Source organism: Bos indicus, chromosome 10 (assembly GCF_029378745.1).
Source record: "Bos indicus isolate NIAB-ARS_2022 breed Sahiwal x Tharparkar chromosome 10, NIAB-ARS_B.indTharparkar_mat_pri_1.0, whole genome shotgun sequence".
Classification (NCBI taxonomy): Eukaryota; Metazoa; Chordata; class Mammalia; order Artiodactyla; family Bovidae; genus Bos; species Bos indicus.
This window is the reverse complement of record NC_091769.1, coordinates 20,009,505-20,027,472: the sequence shown is the minus strand read 5'-3', so window position 1 is coordinate 20,027,472 and position 17,968 is coordinate 20,009,505. Positions and strand designations below refer to the sequence as shown.

Below are 17,968 nucleotides of genomic sequence, written 5' to 3'. Positions count from 1 at the left end.
GGACCCAAATAGTATAATCAGCCCCCAGCTCCTTCTTAAGCCCCACACTACTTGATGCCTCTTTGGACCTCACCCTCATCACGTCCAAGATGAGAACATTCTCCAGCCTTCTCCACTCCAACCTCCCCTCATGCCTGTCTTCTTAGTGGATACAGTAGTGCAGACGCCCAGGCCAGAATCCGGGAGCCATCTTTGGTGCCTGGTAGCGGCTGCCCTGTCATCAGCTCCTTCTCCTTCATCCCAGCTGGCTCCCGCCTGGGTCACGGCACTTGGAAGAACCTTAGGGAACATCACCTCCTTCTTGTCATTGCTCTGTCACAGCACTGTGTCCCCACCTCTTTGAAGCGCTAGTACATCCTATTTCTGATGGTTCCTGGGGTACAGGGACTTCCCTTACATCCCCCTGTGGGAACATCTGTTTCTTGCCTAATTGTGCCTCCTATCCCAGCTATGCACCTGAGGATCCCCACTCTCCACCCACAATCCAGGGGTGGCTGGAGCGGCACCCACCCATCACCCCGAGGGGCCAGGGGCAGGAGCGTTTCTTAGTTGGTTAAGTCCTGGGCACTTAGGTTCACAATCTTTTGTCCCTAAACCTTTACTTAACATCCCTTCTCTACCCAGTCCCTCCCTCCAGCTGGTAGGCCTAGCTGGAGTTGCTCTTTAAGCAAAGACTCAGCCTCACCGGAGCCCATGGTTGGACACATGCCCCACCTGATGCGTCAGGCATCCTGCCTTCAGTCTCCAACCCCTCCAAACCTCTAATGCAGCCCATTCCGCTGCCTCTGCCAGTTTGTTACAACTGCTGGGAAACAGCTCCTTCTAGAGTCTGTGAGCGAGGCCGCGCTGGTCCACAGTGTGACATAGAGACTGACCTTTAGAGGAATCATTGTATTGAACATGGTGAAGACTGGGTGCTCTAGTGCCCCTCCTCTACCCCAAGTGGCTGGGAGTCAGGGCCACATCCACGCTGAGGCCCTCACTCTCAAAGGTCAGCCAAAAAGGCCCACGGGAGCCATGCTGGCTCTAGTCACCAGCAGCCAAGACAGCGTGGTGCCAGCTGGGGCAGTCAGACTGGCTGGCTAGGAGGTGACACGCTCTCTCTCCTGGCACTCAGTACAAGCAGGTGGAGCAGTACATGTCCTTCCACAAGCTCCCGCCCGACACCCGCCAGCGCATCCATGACTACTACGAGCACCGCTACCAGGGCAAGATGTTCGACGAGGAGAGCATCCTGGGCGAGCTGAGCGAGCCACTGCGGGAGGTGAGCTTGGTGGCTCGGGAGGGGAACCAGGCCTTCCTGCTGGGCGGTTCCCCTCACCTCCGCCTCCCTTTCTCAATTCACCCCATCTTGGGAGCAGGAGATCATCAACTTTAACTGCAGAAAGCTGGTGGCCTCCATGCCACTGTTTGCCAACGCGGATCCCAACTTTGTGACCTCCATGCTGACCAAGCTGCGCTTCGAGGTCTTCCAGCCTGGGGACTACATCATCCGCGAAGGCACCATTGGCAAGAAGATGTACTTCATTCAGCACGGGGTGGTCAGCGTGCTCACCAAGGGCAACAAGGAGACCAAGCTGGCAGATGGCTCTTATTTTGGAGGTGAAGCAGCTAAGGGGTCCTGGGGGGACAGGGGAATGGGTTGGGGAGTCACCAAGAATGACATCACAGACCCTCACGCCACTGCCTGGGAGTGGGTGTCTGTGAGGCTGGCGCATGCTATCTGACTCTTTTCAACCCATGGACTGTAGCCTGACAGGCTCCTCTGTCCATGATGGGATTTCCCAGGCAAGAAAACTGGAGTGGGTTGCCCTTTCCTCATACAGGGGTGGTTCCAGCGATGGGAGTTAGTCTGGTACCCATTTGGTTGCAGGCTGGCATCCGAAGGGGTCACAGCCTGGGGACGGGGCCTTGTGAGCCTGTCAAGCTTCTGTCCCAGACCGCAGGGCCCAGGTCAGGGTGGGACGGGGTGGTGGTGGGGTTCTGTGGAATCTGCTGGGAGGCCACTGACTCCTGATATCCTGGCAGAAATCTGCCTGCTGACGCGGGGCCGACGCACAGCTAGCGTGAGGGCTGACACCTACTGCCGCCTCTACTCGCTGAGCGTGGACAACTTCAATGAGGTGCTGGAGGAGTACCCCATGATGCGGCGGGCCTTCGAGACGGTGGCGCTGGACCGCCTGGACCGCATCGGTGAGCTGCCTGCCGGGAGGGAGGTGGCGGCGGGGCGGGGGCGGGGGCGGGGTACAGGCTTCTGTCTGCTCCCACCCCGGCCTAAGTGCCTGATCTTGTTCGGTGGTCCAGGCAAGAAAAACTCCATCCTCCTCCACAAAGTCCAGCACGACCTCAACTCAGGCGTCTTCAACTACCAGGAAAACGAGATCATCCAGCAGATCGTGCAGCACGACAGGGAGATGGCGCACTGCGCGCATCGCGTCCAGGCCGCCGCCTCCGCCACGCCGACCCCCACGCCGGTCATCTGGACCCCGCTGATCCAGGCGCCGCTGCAGGCCGCCGCCGCCACCACCTCCGTGGCCATCGCCCTCACTCACCACCCGCGCCTGCCGGCTGCCATCTTCCGGCCTCCCCCGGGGTCCGGGCTCGGCGGCCTCGGGGCCGGGCAGACGCCCCGGCACCTGAAGCGGCTGCAGTCTCTGATCCCATCGGCGCTGGGCTCCGCCTCGCCCGCCAGCAGCCCGTCCCAGGTGGACACGCCGTCTTCCTCCTCCTTTCACATCCAACAACTGGCTGGATTCTCCGCGCCGGCCGGTCTGAGCCCGCTCCTCCCCTCGTCCAGCTCCTCCCCGCCGCCAGGGGTCGGCGGCTCCTCCCCAGCGCCCACGCCTTCCACCGCCGCCGCCGCCGCCACCGCCGGGTTCGGCCACTTCCACAAGGCGCTGGGGGGCTCCCTGTCCTCGTCCGACTCGCCCCTGCTCACCCCGCTGCAGCCGGGCGCCCGCTCCCCGCAGGCCAGCCAGCCGCCGCCCCCGCTGCCGGGGGCCCGGGGAGGCCTGGGACTCGCGGAGCCCTTCCTGCCGCCCCCGCCGTCGGCCAGGTCCCCGTCGTCCAGCCCCGGGCAGCTGGGCCAGCCTCCCGGGGAGCTGTCCCCCGGGCTGGCCGCCGGCCCGCCGAGTACGCCAGAGACACCCCCGCGGCAGCCTGAGCGGCTGTCCTTGGTGGCAGGGGCCTCAGGGGGGGCTTCTCCTGTCGCCTTCACCCCCCGAGGAGGGCCCAGCCCTCCTGGCCACAGCCCGGGCCCTCCAAGAACTTTCCCAAGTGCCCCGCCCCGGGCCTCTGGCTCCCACGGATCCCTGCTCCTGCCCCCTGCATCCAGCCCCCCGCCGCCCCAGGTCCCCCAGCGCCGGGGCACGCCGCCCCTCACCCCTGGTCGCCTGACCCAGGACCTCAAGCTCATCTCAGCCTCTCAGCCGGCCCTCCCCCAGGACGGGGCGCAGACTCTCCGCAGAGCCTCCCCGCACTCCTCTGGGGAGTCGGTGGCAGCCTTCCCGCTCTTTCCCAGAGGCGGGGGCGGCAGCGGGGGCAGCGGGGGCCTCGGTCTCCCCGGGAGGCCCTATGGTGCCGTCCCTGGCCAGCACGTCACTCTGCCTCGGAAGACATCCTCAGGTTCTTTGCCACCCCCTCTTTCTTTATTTGGGGCAAGAGCCACTTCTTCTGGGGGGCCCCCTCTGACTGCTGCTCCCCAGAGGGAACCTGGGGCCAGGTCTGAGCCGGTGCGCTCCAAACTGCCGTCCAACCTATGAGCTGCGTCCCCTCCCTCCTCCTCTCCTCTATTTTTTCTTTTTCTCCCTTCTTTTTTCCTTCAGGTTTAACTGTGATTAGGAGATATACCAATAATAATAATTATCATTAAAAAAATCCACACCAGAAAAACAAAAGACAGCAGAAAATAACCAGGTATTCTTAGAGCTATAGATTTTTGGTCACTTGCTTTTATAGACTATTTTAATACTCAGCACTAGAGGGAGGGAGGGGGGAGGGGAGCAGGCAGGGCCCAAGTATAAAAGCCAGAGGAAGGCAGGTGGGGTCTCTGGGGCTTGGCAGGGGTGGGGATGACCCATGTTTGGGGTTCCTAGCGCAGACCGGTCATTGTATTCATTTTAGGGCAGTAGCCACCACTAGGCCCTTAGCTGTGAACCTGGAGCCCCACTCTGCTGGGAGTCATCTCCGTTCCTCCAGGAAGGGCTGCCCATGAGTTTGTTCCTAGGGAGCCTCAGTTGCCTGAGTCCTGGGGACAAATGGGTCAGGGTCCTGAGAGTCTTGCATTTTTTTCTACTGCAAATTTAGCAAGATGTATATGTATATGTATGTAAGATGTGTATATGTATAGCTATGTAGCGCTCTGTAGAGCCATGTAGATAGCCACTCACACATGTGCACATGTGTGTGCAATCTAGTTTAACCCCATGTTGCCAGGACACCCAGGTCACCTTCCATCCAGTAACCTGCTTTGGCCCGCAGGCTGGGCACCACAGGGCCTGGGGGAAGTATCTTCTCCAGTCCTCAGGGAAGAAGACCCCAGGGCCTCTCGGCAGGCCTCCTCTCTCCCCATCTCTGGTCTCAAATTCAGCCCCAGCCCGACCTCCCCTCATGGAAGCGGAAAATTCCAGGCCGTGCCTCTCCTACCCTGCAGGGCCTCAAGCACATCCCATCACCTCTGCGGCCCTCAGTTTTCCCATCTGTAGAATGGGAGGGGAGGGAAGCTTCTATTTATTGAGTCTGCTCTGTGCCAAGCACTGGTTTAGCACTTTACACATATTAACTGCTTCAATTTTACAAATTGAAGGAGGTGTAGCTACTTTGATTCTTCCCATTTCACAGACGAGGAAACCGAGTATTAATCATTGTTCCAGAATCGGATAATTACAAGTGGCAGAGCTGGGACTGATCTGAGATTGTAATCTAGGCCTATCTTAGGCTAAAGCTGATGTTCCTTTCATTAGAAAATTGTGTTGACAGGAGCTGAATTTGACACCCATTCAGGGTATAGAGGGAAGAAACCACATTTTGGAGGTAATCAGACCTGGATTTCAATCCCAGACCTACCACTTCTTAGCTTTCTGAGCTTTCTTAGCTCATCTGAGCTTTCTGTTAACCGTCTGTAAAATGGGAGTACTCGTGGTACACCTCACAAGGACCTATGAGGACCAGATGAGAACTGTAGCACACGTGACATGCCCAGCCCAGCACCTGGCACATAGCATAGGAGGTGCTCAATAAATCATGTTTCTTCTGCTCCTCATGTGCCCAGCACCTTGCCCCAGTGAGCTATGGTGAGATCCCGAGGAGCTTTGGCTGCTGCTCCAGGACTTACAATCTCAGGACACAGGAGGTAGCTGGAATTTTCTAAGGGTCTAAGGAAGGTGTGTGGCCAGGGGTGGGCTTGAGTCAGGCCTCCAGGTGTGGGAAAGTTAGAGGGAGGGAAGGAGGGGGCAAGGAGTCAGATGGTGTGCACAGTGGGGAAATGACTGAGGTGGATGTGGAGTTGTGGAGTCAGGGGGTTTGGGAAGAGATCTAGAAGCTGTGGTCAGAAGGAAGCCTTGTGTGATAGGCTAAGGGAACTGACTTGGATTCTGAAGGCAACCAGGAGCCAGAAGCAGGTCCAAAGTGGAGGCCATTGTGCAAACAGCTCAGAGCCACGGTTAGCGGTACCTCCACTGCCTAAAGCGGGAGAAGAGGTTCGGCTGCCAAGGCCTGAATAATAAGAGGGGCTGATGTTGCCTTGTCCATCTGAAACACTCCTCCACATTCTTAAGCCAGAATGTTGGCGAGATCAGGCTTTGTCCTGGGATGTGGACAAAATTTCTCTATAGATGGGTCACGGGGTGTGAGGCAATAATCCAGGAAAGAAAAGGGGGAAGGATCCTGGGGTCTTCAGAAGAGCCACCTAGCCTTGGTCTCTACTGGGCAGAAGAAGGCCCCCTGAGTTTTCAGAGCTGCACATAGCAGCACCTTCTATGAGTGCTGCTCATAGAAGTTTGGCACCTGCCTATGCCCCACAAGGAGGGCAGGACTGGATCCAAACTCGGCCTAGACCTGGAGGTGGCAGGGGGTGGGGAGGGGATAGGGATAGTGGGGGTGCAGGGCCATGAGTAGTGAGGACCCTCCTAGCCACCAGGACTTGGTCTCACCACCCTCCACACACATACAGAGACACAGATACACACGCAGTTTATGAAAGCTCTGACTCAGCCCAGCCACTCCAGAGAGTGGGAAAGCCAGGTCTGGTCAGTGGACCCTTCCATCCCCCATCTCTCACAAGCAATTTTCAAATCTTCCACTTTTAAAACAGAAAACGGTAAATGCACCGAGTTGTATATTTTATTTAAATAAAAAAATTCCAGCAGATGCTGCCTTCTTCTAGGGGCAAGGGATGGGGGGTGCAGCGTGGATTCTGAAGCCTCAGGAGCCTGGCCGTGGAGGGCAGTGGGACACTGTCCCTAGAGCAAGGTGTGCTTGTACGCACAAGACTGTGCCCCCAAGATCAGGGGGCGGGGAGCAGAGCTGTGAGAGAGTGTGAGGTCTGGCTATGGACAGAAGTGTGCACTGTTGGTGGGCTGGTGAGAGAGAAATCGTGTGTCCTTGGCTAGTGTAGGCATGAGACCCTGACTGAGGTCCTTCCCACCCCAGCTGTGGGGGCTGTCCTGGGCCTCCTTGGTGCTGCCTGGAGAAGGATAGTGTGCACATGAACTCCAGTGAGATCCTGAAGAGGGAGATGCCATCTCAGCCTGATCAGATGGGTCACAAAATGTTACCAGGCTGGGAGGAGGGTGTCATGGCCAGGGCAGAAGGTTGCATGTTAGAGTAGCCAAGGAGGCAACACAGCTGCTGGGTTCTTGCGGGAGTTGGGGAACCAGAGAGGCCTCACTGTAAGGAGGTGTGACATGGCACTCCCGACTGTGGGTGCTGGAGGGGGTGCCTGACTCCAGACCCTCTGAGAAGACCCTCAGGGCTGCTTCCTCCACCCCTTGCTGAAGAGGGTCCCAAGGGCCCTCAGAGTTGTACCTTGTGGTGTAGGAGAGAGGCAGCGATCTGAGTCTGGAAAGCAAATTCCCCAGGGCCACATGGTGGTGGCGGAGGATTGCCGTGTTGCCCGCACTCCAGAGGGGAAAGTCCTCAGAAAAGGGCAGGGAATCCGTTCCCATCCCCATCAGTGATCGCCTAGTAGATGTTGTTGCCATGGTAACTGGCCTGGGAGTCCCGTTGCTAAGCAGGCAGCTGCAGCAGGCCCTGCATCCCCATGACAACTGCCCCCTGCGGCCCAGGAGGCCACGGGTCCTCAGGGACCCACCAGGAGGGCAGGGCAAAATGCAGGCCTGGCATCTGGGGCTATGGGGAGGCCTTTGCAGACAGCCAGCCACTGGGGGGTGGGACGAATTAGCTACACACCCAGCCAACTTGCAAGGGGTAGATCCAGGCTACTTGCCTCCACTCAGCCCCTCAAGGATCCACCACAGGCTTGCACTGGGCCTTGCTCCTCCACTGAGGGCTGGAGCAATACCAATCACTATCTTCTCTGTTCCCTGACTACAAAAGGACACTTAGTAAGCACCCACTGTGTGCTGGGCACTTGGTGCTTTCCTGTTCTCTCATTCCATCCTCAAAAATACCCTAAGGGAGGGCCTCAATACAGTAAGCCCAGGGGCTCAAAGAGGGAACCTGCCTAGACCAGTTGGCTGGAATGTGAAGGAGCCAGGGTGTGCACCTGGGGTCTGGAGACTCAAACCTGATCACTCCCATTGGTGGCACGTACCAAGGGCTGAGTGCCAGGAGCAGTCTGTAGAAAGGTAGGGGTGCACAGTCTGTAGAAAATTTTTAAAACCGCATATAAATGACTAAATGTGGTTTGCTTTCTCTTACCTTTCACCATCTCCAGCTAGCAGCAATTCTGAACAGTCAGTAATGATACACTTCTCCCCACCAGGGCAGTCAGCCGGCCCCTCCTCGAAATGCCACTGAACCCCCTGCTTCGACTCCAGCGGACACCTGCCGGGCTTACAGCTGCCAGTTGCCCAAAGACACTCTCTGCCCTAGTGGGGTTAAACCAGACTGGGAGTTTTTTTAAACAAACATTTTAAAAATTGAATAAAATCCCTCCTTGACTCCGAGTCTCTTCCCAGCTGCCGCTCCTCATCTGTCAGCCAAACTTCTTGAGAGCTGTCTGGATGCCCCACCCTCATTTCCCTTCCTCTGAGTCACTTCCTCCTCCACAGCGATCTGGTGCTGCCGCTTCTGCACAGAATGCGGTGGACGAGGTCCTCCCTGGCCCCCTGGTAAACCTAAGGCGGATCTCCGCAGGTTTTGTCCTGCTGCCCAGCCCACCCCAGCTTTTAGGACCTGCTTTCCTCTCACTGCTCTTTCTGTTCAAAGAAAGAGCTCTTCTTTCTCCTGAGGCTCAGTGCTTTGGGCCCTTGGCCATGACCCCACCGTCTTCTCTCTGCCCACCTGCTTCCTGGAAGCCTCACCCGTACTCATGGCTTTCCCCTCAATTCAACCCCCCCCCCCCAACATGGCTCCTCATCGTTTTCTGGTCAACCGTGGTCCTTTTATTCTTTCTTGAGTTCGCAGTTTCCAGTGCATCCAGTGGAGAAGGCAATGGCACCCCACTCCAGTACTCTTGCCTGGAAAATCCCCTGGACGGAGGAGCCTGGTAGGCTGCAGTCCATGGGGTCTAGAAGAGTCGGACACGACTTCACTTTCACGTTTCACTTTCATGCATTGGAGAAGGAAATGGCAACCTACTCCAGTGTTCTTGCCTGGAGAATCCCAGGGACGGGGGAGCCTGGTGGGCTGCCGTCTATGGGGTCGCACAGAGTCGGACACGACTGAAGCAACTTAGCAGCAGCAGCCGCAGCAGCAGTGCATCCAGAGTGAGTCTTCTCCAATCCCGGCCCTCCCCCTGATGTGGCATTTTCAATTTTCTCTCGAGGGTGGAATATTTCATAACACAGAGCAGAAGATATAACCATAACAAATACTTAATATTAAAAATGTGATAAGTAGCCATACACCAATCATTTGGTTTTAAAAATAGAATGTAAGGCATACCTTTGGAAGCATCTGCTGGTCCCCAACTGTATCCTTGTCTCGCTCTCCAAGATAAACCACTCAGATGAACTTTAGTCATCCCATTGCTACTCATGATACTTTTTTTTACTGCAAAAATAAAATGTCTCTAAACAGTGTGCTCAGTTGTGTACCAAGACGGAAGTGTGGGGACTGGAAGTAGTTGTCTTTGTGGGGAGGAGGGTTTCATCAATAATATTGTTCAGAATCGCTGATGCATAAGGATAAGCAGCAGCAGATTGAGTCTGTTTTTATTATTGCTTAAAATTTCTTTACAAATATCTCACCTTTTCATTGCCTGCACCAGGAGTGGACCATACCGCTTCCACTTACATACACCACTGAATGTATCTGTAAAATTTTGAACTTTATATAAGTGGCACCCTGCTGTATGTATTCTTTAGTAATTTGCTTTTTTTTTTCCATTCAGTATTGTAATTTTGAGATCTTGTTGATGCCCCGAGCATAGTTCACTCACCTTCACCACTGTATAGCGTTCCAGTATCTGAATATGTCACCATAGACATATGTGTTCTTCTGGAGACAGATATTTCAGTCATTTCCAGTTCTCTCTATTACCAACACTGTTGCTACAAATGTTCTTATTTGTGGCTCCTGATACAGATATGTCAAAGCATCTCTAGGCTCTGCATCTGGGAGAGGAAGAACTGAGTCATAGGGGGACTTAACCTTCACTTTACGAGATAATGCCAAGCGGTTTTAACTAGTTCTAACAATGTACACTCCCACCTGCAGGGTATGAGTTACTCTTAATCCACATTCTTGCTAATGATTGCAATCATCAGACTTTCTTATTTTTCCCAATCTAGTGACATCCAATTGTGTTTTAGTGTGCAAGTCCCTAATTACCCGTAAGGTTGGCATTTTTTTGAATATTCATTTGCCATTTGTTTCCTCTTCTGAGCAATATTTTTTCATGTATTTTTCCTGATTTCCTATTGTCTTTTGTTGAGTCATAAGAGTTTTACATACATACATATATTTGTTCATTGTATGTGTTATAAATATCTTCTTCCAGTATATGGCTTATATTTTCTTTCTTTCTTTTCTCAGTGTTCTTTGGTGAACAGAAATTTTACATTTTAATGAGATCAATATTAGCAATATTTTTTCAAAAAGTCTAGTACTTCCTTAGTGCCTTCTTTGTTGGTTTAAGAAACCTATTTTACTCTGTTGTTATAAATATATTCTGTGTTAATTTTTAAACTGTGAAGTGTTGCTTTTCACATTTACTTAACCTAACTGACCCAGACTTTGGGTATGATGTCAGGACACAGTTTGATTTCATTTTTGTCTTATACAGACAACCAATTGTTCCTACTAATTTAAATGTCACTTATATGTCACATCTGGGTTTATGTCAAAGCTCTCTATTCAGTAACATTAGCTCGTCCATCCTGTTCCAACCATCTTAGTTACTGTACCTTTATAAAGTGTGTAGATCTTAGTAGAGCCTGTGCTCTCACCTCCTTCTTAAACAATGTCTTGGCTACTCTAGTCTCTGTGATATCATATACTTTGTACAGTTTGTTAAGATGCATGAAGAACTCAGTGGACTTCTGCTTTGAAATTACATGAACATTATTATTAAAATTTGTATTTCTATGGATAAATGAGACCCACATTTGGGTCTTCTTTACTGTTTCTTTTGTATTAGGACAGTTAGCACTAATGACCCCAACAGAAAAACCCCAATCTTTCAATGGTTTAACACAGTGAAGATTTATTCCAGCTCAGGTTAAGTCCCCAGCAGGCCAGGCAGCCACTCTCCTTACTGACAGCAGCTGGAACCCATGGTCTCCAAGATCACGTGGAAGGAGAAGAGAGACCTGGAAGAGACCACGGATTCTGAACGACTCTTCTCCGGCAGTCTCCGGCAGTGACACACCTCACTCCTTCTCATCCTGGCCCCAAAGTAACGGCAAAGGAGGCTGCTCAATGTGGGCGGGCAAGTGGAGTATTTACTGGGCATTAACTGTCTCTGCCAAGTCTTCACATGGCTTTCCAGTTTTCTTCATGAAGGTTTGTGCATTTGGCTAGTTTTATTCCTAATACCTTTAATTTTTGTTGCTATTGCTAATTGTATCTATTTTTTAAATTGAGATATGATTTATAGATAACAAAATTCACCAATTTTCAGTGCACAGTTCACTGAGTTTTGACACATTTTCCCAGTCCTAGAACCACCTTGATAATGAGGATAATCAACATTTCGCTCATGCCTGCAGATCCTCCTCCACCTCTCTGAAGTCAGCCTCCTGCTCCTGGCTCCTGGCAATCTGCTTTCTATCACTAAAGTTTTGCCTTTCTGGCAAAATATAGGTAGAATTTCATATAAATGGAACCACGAAGTGTGTCAGCCCTTGTGTCTAATTTCTTTCCTTTAGTCAAAAGCCTTTAAGGCCTGTCCATTTTGTTCTATGTTCTGTGGAGCAAGTGTCCCTGGCTGAATATGCCAGGATTTGTTATTCCTTCACCCACTGGTGAGCAATTGGGCTGTTTCCAGTTGGGCTACTAAGAATAAAGCTCCTATGAACATTCATGATCAAGTCTTCATGTGAGCCTGGATTTTCATTTTTCCTGAGTGGCACTGTTGAGTCATTTGGTGAGTATAGATTTAACTTGATCAGACACCACTAGATTATTTTCTGAGGTTGGAATACTCCTTTGTATTCCCACCAGCAACTGAATCAGAGTTCCAGGTACCGCAGATCTTTGCAATATTTGATCGTGTCTTTTATTTCTACCATTCAAGACAGTGCGTTATATTAACTCCTGGTTTAAATTTCCATCGCCATAATGACTAAAGATGCTGAGCATCTTTTTGAGTGTTTATTTGCTATCTATATGGGTTCTTTGATAAAGTGTTCAAATCTTTATTCATTTGTTTGAGTCATTTGTTTCTTATTATTAAATTATAAATAATATATTCAGGAGACAAGTCCTTTATAAGATGTATATTTTGCAAATATTTTCTCTCAGTTTATGGTTTACCTTGCCATTTCCTCAACCATGTCTTTCAAAGAGTAAATATTTTTAACTTTGAGGATGTTCAACTCATCAAATTTTTCTTTTATAATTTGTGCCTTTTGACAAGGGCATTAAAATGGTACACGGAAAAATGGACACAACACAAAGGACAGTAACAAAGTAACAGAGGGACAAAAACCCAGCAATCCCACTGCTGGGCATACACACCGAGGAAACCAGAATTGAAAGAGACACGTGTACCCCAATGTTCATCGCAGCACTGTTTACAATAGCCAGGACATGGAAGCAACCTAGATGTCCATCAGCAGATGAATGGATAAGAAAGCTGTGGTACATATACACAATGGAATATTACTCAGCCATTAAAAAGAATAAATTTGAATCAGTTCTAATGAGGTGGATGAAACTGGAGCCTATTATACAGAGTGAAGTAAGCCAGAAAGAAAAACACCAAATACAGTATACTAATGCATATATATGGAATTTAGAAAGATGGTAACAATAACCCTGTATACGAGACAGCAAAAGAGACACTGATGTATAGAACAGTCTTTTGGACGCTGTGGGAGAGGGAGAGGGTGGGATGATTTGGGAGAATGGCATTGAAACATGTATAATATCATATATGAAATGAGTCGCCAGTCCAGGTTCGATGCACGATACTGGGTGCATGGGGCTGGTGCACTGGGACGACCCAGAGGGATGGTACAGGGAGGGAGGAGGGAGGAGGGTTCAGGATGGGGAACACATGTATACCTGTGGCGGATTCATTTTGATATATGGCAAAACCAATACAATATTGTAAAGTTAAAAAAAATTAAAAAAAAAAATTGAAGACATAGAAAACAAATAACAAAACTGCAAGTGTAAATACTACCTTATCAGTAATTAACATAAAATGTAAATAGATCAAGTACTTGAAAGGAAGAAATTGGCAGGATGGATTTTAAAAAACGATATCATTTTGAGATATACCTCTCTCAAAATTATATTACATAGCTTTAATATATAAATATATAATTTATATATTACTAATAGCCATCAATATAATATTAATAATAAAGAATACTACTTGTTGATATTATATTATTTAACATGTATATTTTGGGCTTCCTAGGTGGCGCCGGAGAAGGCAACGGTACCCCACTCCAGTACTCTTGCCTGGAAAATCCCATGGATGGAGGAGCCTGGTGGGCTGCCGTCCATGGGGTCGCTAAGAGTTGGACACGACTGAGCGACTTCACTTTCACTTTTCACTTTCATGCGCTGGAGAAGAAAATGGCAACCCACTCCAGTGTTCTTGCCTGGAGAATCCTAGGGACGGGGGAGCCTGGTGGGCTGCCGTCTATGGGGTCACAGAGAGTCGGACATGACTGAAGCGACTTAACAGCAGGTGGCGCTAGTGGTAAAGAACCTGCCTGTCAGTGCAGGAGATGGAAGAGACGTGGGTTCCATCCCTGGGTCAGGAAGATCCCCTGGAGGTGGACATAGCAACCCTCTCCAGTATTCTTGCCTGGAGAATCCCATGGACAGAGAAGCCTGGTGGGCTACAGTCCATGGGGTCTCAGATAGCTGGACACGACTGAGGTGACTTAGAATGCACACAGGCATTATATATTTTATGGGCTTCTTTTTGAGACAAAATTGTTGCTAAAGATGAAGTCTACTTTAAAGTGATAAAAGGATCAAAAAATGATAAAAGGAGCAATCTGTCAGGAACAATTAACTATTTAAACATATATGCACCTAACAGCAGAACCCCAAAATTCATGAAGCAAACTTGACATAATGGAAGGAAGGGATAGACAGTGCAACAGTAATAGCTATAGACGTCATGCCCATTTTCAATAATGGATAGATGAACAGGATAGAAGATCAGCAAGGAAGTGGAAAATTTGAGCAATATAATCAGGGCATCTAGAACCCTCTACTTAACAACAGCAAAATTCATATTCTTTTCAAGTGCACATGAAATATTCTCCAAGATAGACTCTGTGTTAAGTCACAAAACAAGTCTCAAGAAATTTAAAAGGATTGTAATCGTATGACATGTGTTCTTTGACCATCATACAATGGTTTTAGAAATCAATAACAGAAGGAATTTTGGTTGCAAATATATGGAAATTAATGCATTTTTACTGAACCAGTGGATCAAAGAAGAAAGCACAAGAAAACATTAGAAAGTAAATTAAGATGAATAGAAACAAAAACACAACATACCAAAACTTATGGGGTATAGCAAAAGCAGTATTCTGAGAGAAATTTATAGGAGCTTACTGCTATCTAACGGAGAAGGCAATGGCACCCCACTCCAGGACTCTTGCCTGGAAAATCCCATGTACGGAGGAGCCTGGTGGGCTGCAGTCCATGGGGTCGCACAGAGTCGGACACGAATGAAGCAACTTAGCAGCAGCAGCAGCAGCAGCTCTCTAAAGATCTTAGATCAATAACATAAGAAACTAAGGAAAAGAGCAAACTAAACAAAGCAGGTGGCAGGAAGGAAGTCATAAACATCAAAGAAGAAATAAATGCAATCGAGAATAGACAATCAGAAAATTGGCAAAATCAAAAGTTGGTTCTTTGACAAGATGAACAAAACTAACAAATTTTAACAATTTGATCACTGACCCTGTTGGAGACAGTAAGGCAATTGAGAACATTTTTCAAAAATGATGTCATAGAAATACGAACTCTCTTTGCAAAATGCACATTCTTTTGTATAAAAGGATGGACGTGGTATTACAGAGCTGTCAGAACTCTTACTTAGAGAACATTTTTTCCCCTGGTAATTATGACTCTGGGATAGAACTGCTGTTACTGAACCAAAACCTGGATCCCCTTGCTCACAGGGCACAGTAAAGCCAATCTACAGACACCAGGTTGTGGTGAAGGAAAGTGTAGCATTTATTGTAAGGTGCCTTACAGGGAGTCCAGGACATCAGTGCTCAAAAAGCCCAAACTCCCTGATGGCTTTGAGCAAAGCGTTTGGTGTCCCAGGGTATGTGATCAGTTCAGTTCAGTTCAGTTGCTCAGTCGTGTCCGACTCTTGGCGACCCCATGAATCGCAGAACGCCAGGCGTCCCTGTCCATTACCATCTCCTGGAGTTCACTCAAACTCACGTCCATCGAGTTGGTAATGCCATCCAGCCTCATGACAGTTCTCTGCCTGGTTGATGGTAACGTAACAGGGCAGTGTCACGGGGTGAACATCACCAGTCCTTCAGTGCCAGGAGGTGCACATGGAGTATTTGGTCATCAAGTAGTTAATTTCTTCCATTTGGTGGGGGTTTTGACATCTATGAAACAACTCAGGAATTGTACATCAGATACCATAATCAGGCACTTCAGAGAGGAGTTAAAACTATGGGAGGGAGAGGTGTCTGTCCTGGGAAGGGCCCCATAGCATCCTGCTCAGTTTCACTGCCATTTTGAAACTTCCCAAATTAACAAATTACTTCCCAAAGTAACAAATTTTTTATTTATGTGAACAAACTTGAAATTTAAGTTTCTTTGATCTGACAAGCCATAACAAATCTGAATAAGTGTTTGAAGGAAAGTTTTCGTATGCAAACGTTGCAGCATTACCTCATTTGAGGGGCATCAAATTAACTCTGTTAATTCTTTTTTTTTTTTTTTTTTTTGGTTGCACCAAGGCATAGGGGGTCCTAATTCCCCAACCAGGGATCGAACTTGAACCCCTTGCATTGGAAGCACAGAGTCCTAACCACTGGACCACCAGGGAAGTCCCAACTCTGTTAATTCTTTATCTAATAAAATAAACCTGCTGCTTGAAAGTTTAAAGAGAGAGAGAGATTTACTGCCAAAAAAGAAAGGAGAAAGAGAGAGACAGACGCGGAGACAGATATATTGGGTTGTCCAAAAAGTTCATTTAGATTTTTCCATTACATCTTACGGAAAAACCCAAATGAACTTTCTGGCCAATCCAATACTAACAGGAATGAAAGATGGGATGATACCACCAACTTTTAAGAAATGAAAAGGGACATAAGGGAACCCTATGAACAATAGTATGCTGAAAAGTCAGATAACCTAGGTAAAATGGACAAATTCTTAGAAACACACAAACTACCAAAAGTGAATGAAGAAGAAATAGGGAATCTGAATAGACCTATCGTAAGTGGAGAGATGCAAATAGGAATAACACTTCTCATAATGAAAAGCCCAGGATCAGATGGCCTCACTGGTGAATTCCACCAAACGTTTAGAACCATGGACACCAATCCTTCACAAACTCCCAAAAAGTAGAGAGGAGGGAGCACTTTCCTTACTCTGCTGCTAAGTCGCTTCAGTCGTGTCCGACTCTGTGCGACCCCATAGACGGCAGCCCACCAGGCTTCCCTGTCCCTGGGATTCTCCAGGTAAGAACACTGGAGTGGGTTGCCATTTCCTTCTCCAATGCATGAAAGTGAAAAGTGGAAAGTGAAGTCGCTCAGTTGTCTCCGACTCTTCGCGATCCCATGGACTGCAGCCTACCAGGCTCCTCCATCCATGGGATTTTCCAGGCAAGAGTACTGCAGTGGGGTGCCATTGCCTTCTCCTTCCTTACTCTAGGAAGCCAGTATTACACGGATACCAAAACCAGATTAAAAAAAATTACAAAAGAAGAAAACTACAGACTGATATCCCTTATGAATATTGACACAATAATCTTCAACAAATTCTTAAGGGAGATGAGAAATTTCACCTATTTTTTAAAAATACAGTGGTGCCAGTCAGACTTTCTTGGTCTCCTTTCCTGACAGGCTTTGGCTCCCAGCTCCCAGTGCTCCTCTCCCTGCTTCCACATTCCTGTTTATTTGGCTTTTCCTTAGGGAAGCACCAGTTCCTCTTTCTGCTTGACACTTGTGTTCAGGTTTCGGGTCCTCTGTTAGGGAAATCGCTTACTTTCTTTTGAACAAATAATTCACAAGTTTCTCTGTTGTTATTTGGACTTCACAGATGGCGCTAGTGGTAAAGAACCCCATTGCCAATGCAGGAGACTTAAGAGATGTGGATTCGATCCCTGGGTCGGGAAGATGCCCTGGAGAAGGGAATGGTAACCCACTGCAGTATTCTTGCCTGGAGAACCCCACGGACAGAGGAGCCTGGTGGGCTACAGTCCATGGGGTCGCAAAGGGCTGGACACGACTGAAGCAACTTAGCACTGTTGTTATTTAGCCAGTTTCCAGATCTAGTATGAGCAGTGCTGGAAGAAACACCATTTCCTCTCTCCAGTGCATCCCCCAGCATTCTCACCGTCCTCAGTGGTACTTCCTCGGTATCTGGCAGATGCTGTAGTCCGGGTTGGAAGCTCCTTCCTGGCCTTGCCAGATCACATGGTCAGGCCTCTTAGGACTATTCATCCTGGACGGTAGCTTCTGTCCGTTCCATGTCTGAGTCCTCCTCCAGACTGTGAACACACCAGCAGAGATGGTCGTACTCATTCCATCCTCACTGCCTCACCTGTAGTTGGTCCCTGTAATAGGGACAGAGTCGGAACCAAATAGCTCAGAAATCCCATTAGGAGTGTGGCTAGACAGGGAACGTTAGGGGGATTTGGGAGATCCCTGTAAGTTAATGATCACTCAAGAAAACAGGTTTGCTTGACCACAAAACCAAGCAGGCCTGCTAAGCAGCAAAACCATACCACAGAAGCCTGAGACACGCCCCAACTCAATAAAACAATGGTGGCTGAGACCCACATCCTGCCCAGAGAGCTCAGCAAGTTAATGACCCTTAGGACATGCTCTCTGCACACATAAAAAACAATAATTTATGGGAGAGGGACATTTCAAAGTGAAAGACCCTCCTTGTACTAAGACCTGAAATAATTTTCCCGTAGTGCCATGACAGTTCTTGTTTGACCATTTAG

The 17,968-nt window shown here is 49.1% G+C and overlaps 1 protein-coding gene across 1 annotated transcript in view; it reads left to right on the top strand.

The window, feature by feature from the left end:
• The window catches only part of HCN4 (hyperpolarization activated cyclic nucleotide gated potassium channel 4), a 42,166-nt gene extending 38,198 nt beyond the window's left edge, over positions 1 to 3,968 (top strand). The window contains exons 5-8 of the mRNA XM_019968244.2: positions 1,118 to 1,264; positions 1,362 to 1,602; positions 2,029 to 2,193; positions 2,305 to 3,968. Coding sequence (XP_019823803.2) covers positions 1,118 to 1,264; positions 1,362 to 1,602; positions 2,029 to 2,193; positions 2,305 to 3,761 — 2,010 coding nt within the window. The 3' untranslated portion in view covers positions 3,762 to 3,968. The remainder of the gene's footprint in view (positions 1 to 1,117; positions 1,265 to 1,361; positions 1,603 to 2,028; positions 2,194 to 2,304) is intronic.
• The last annotated feature ends 14,000 nt before the right edge of the window (positions 3,969 to 17,968 follow it).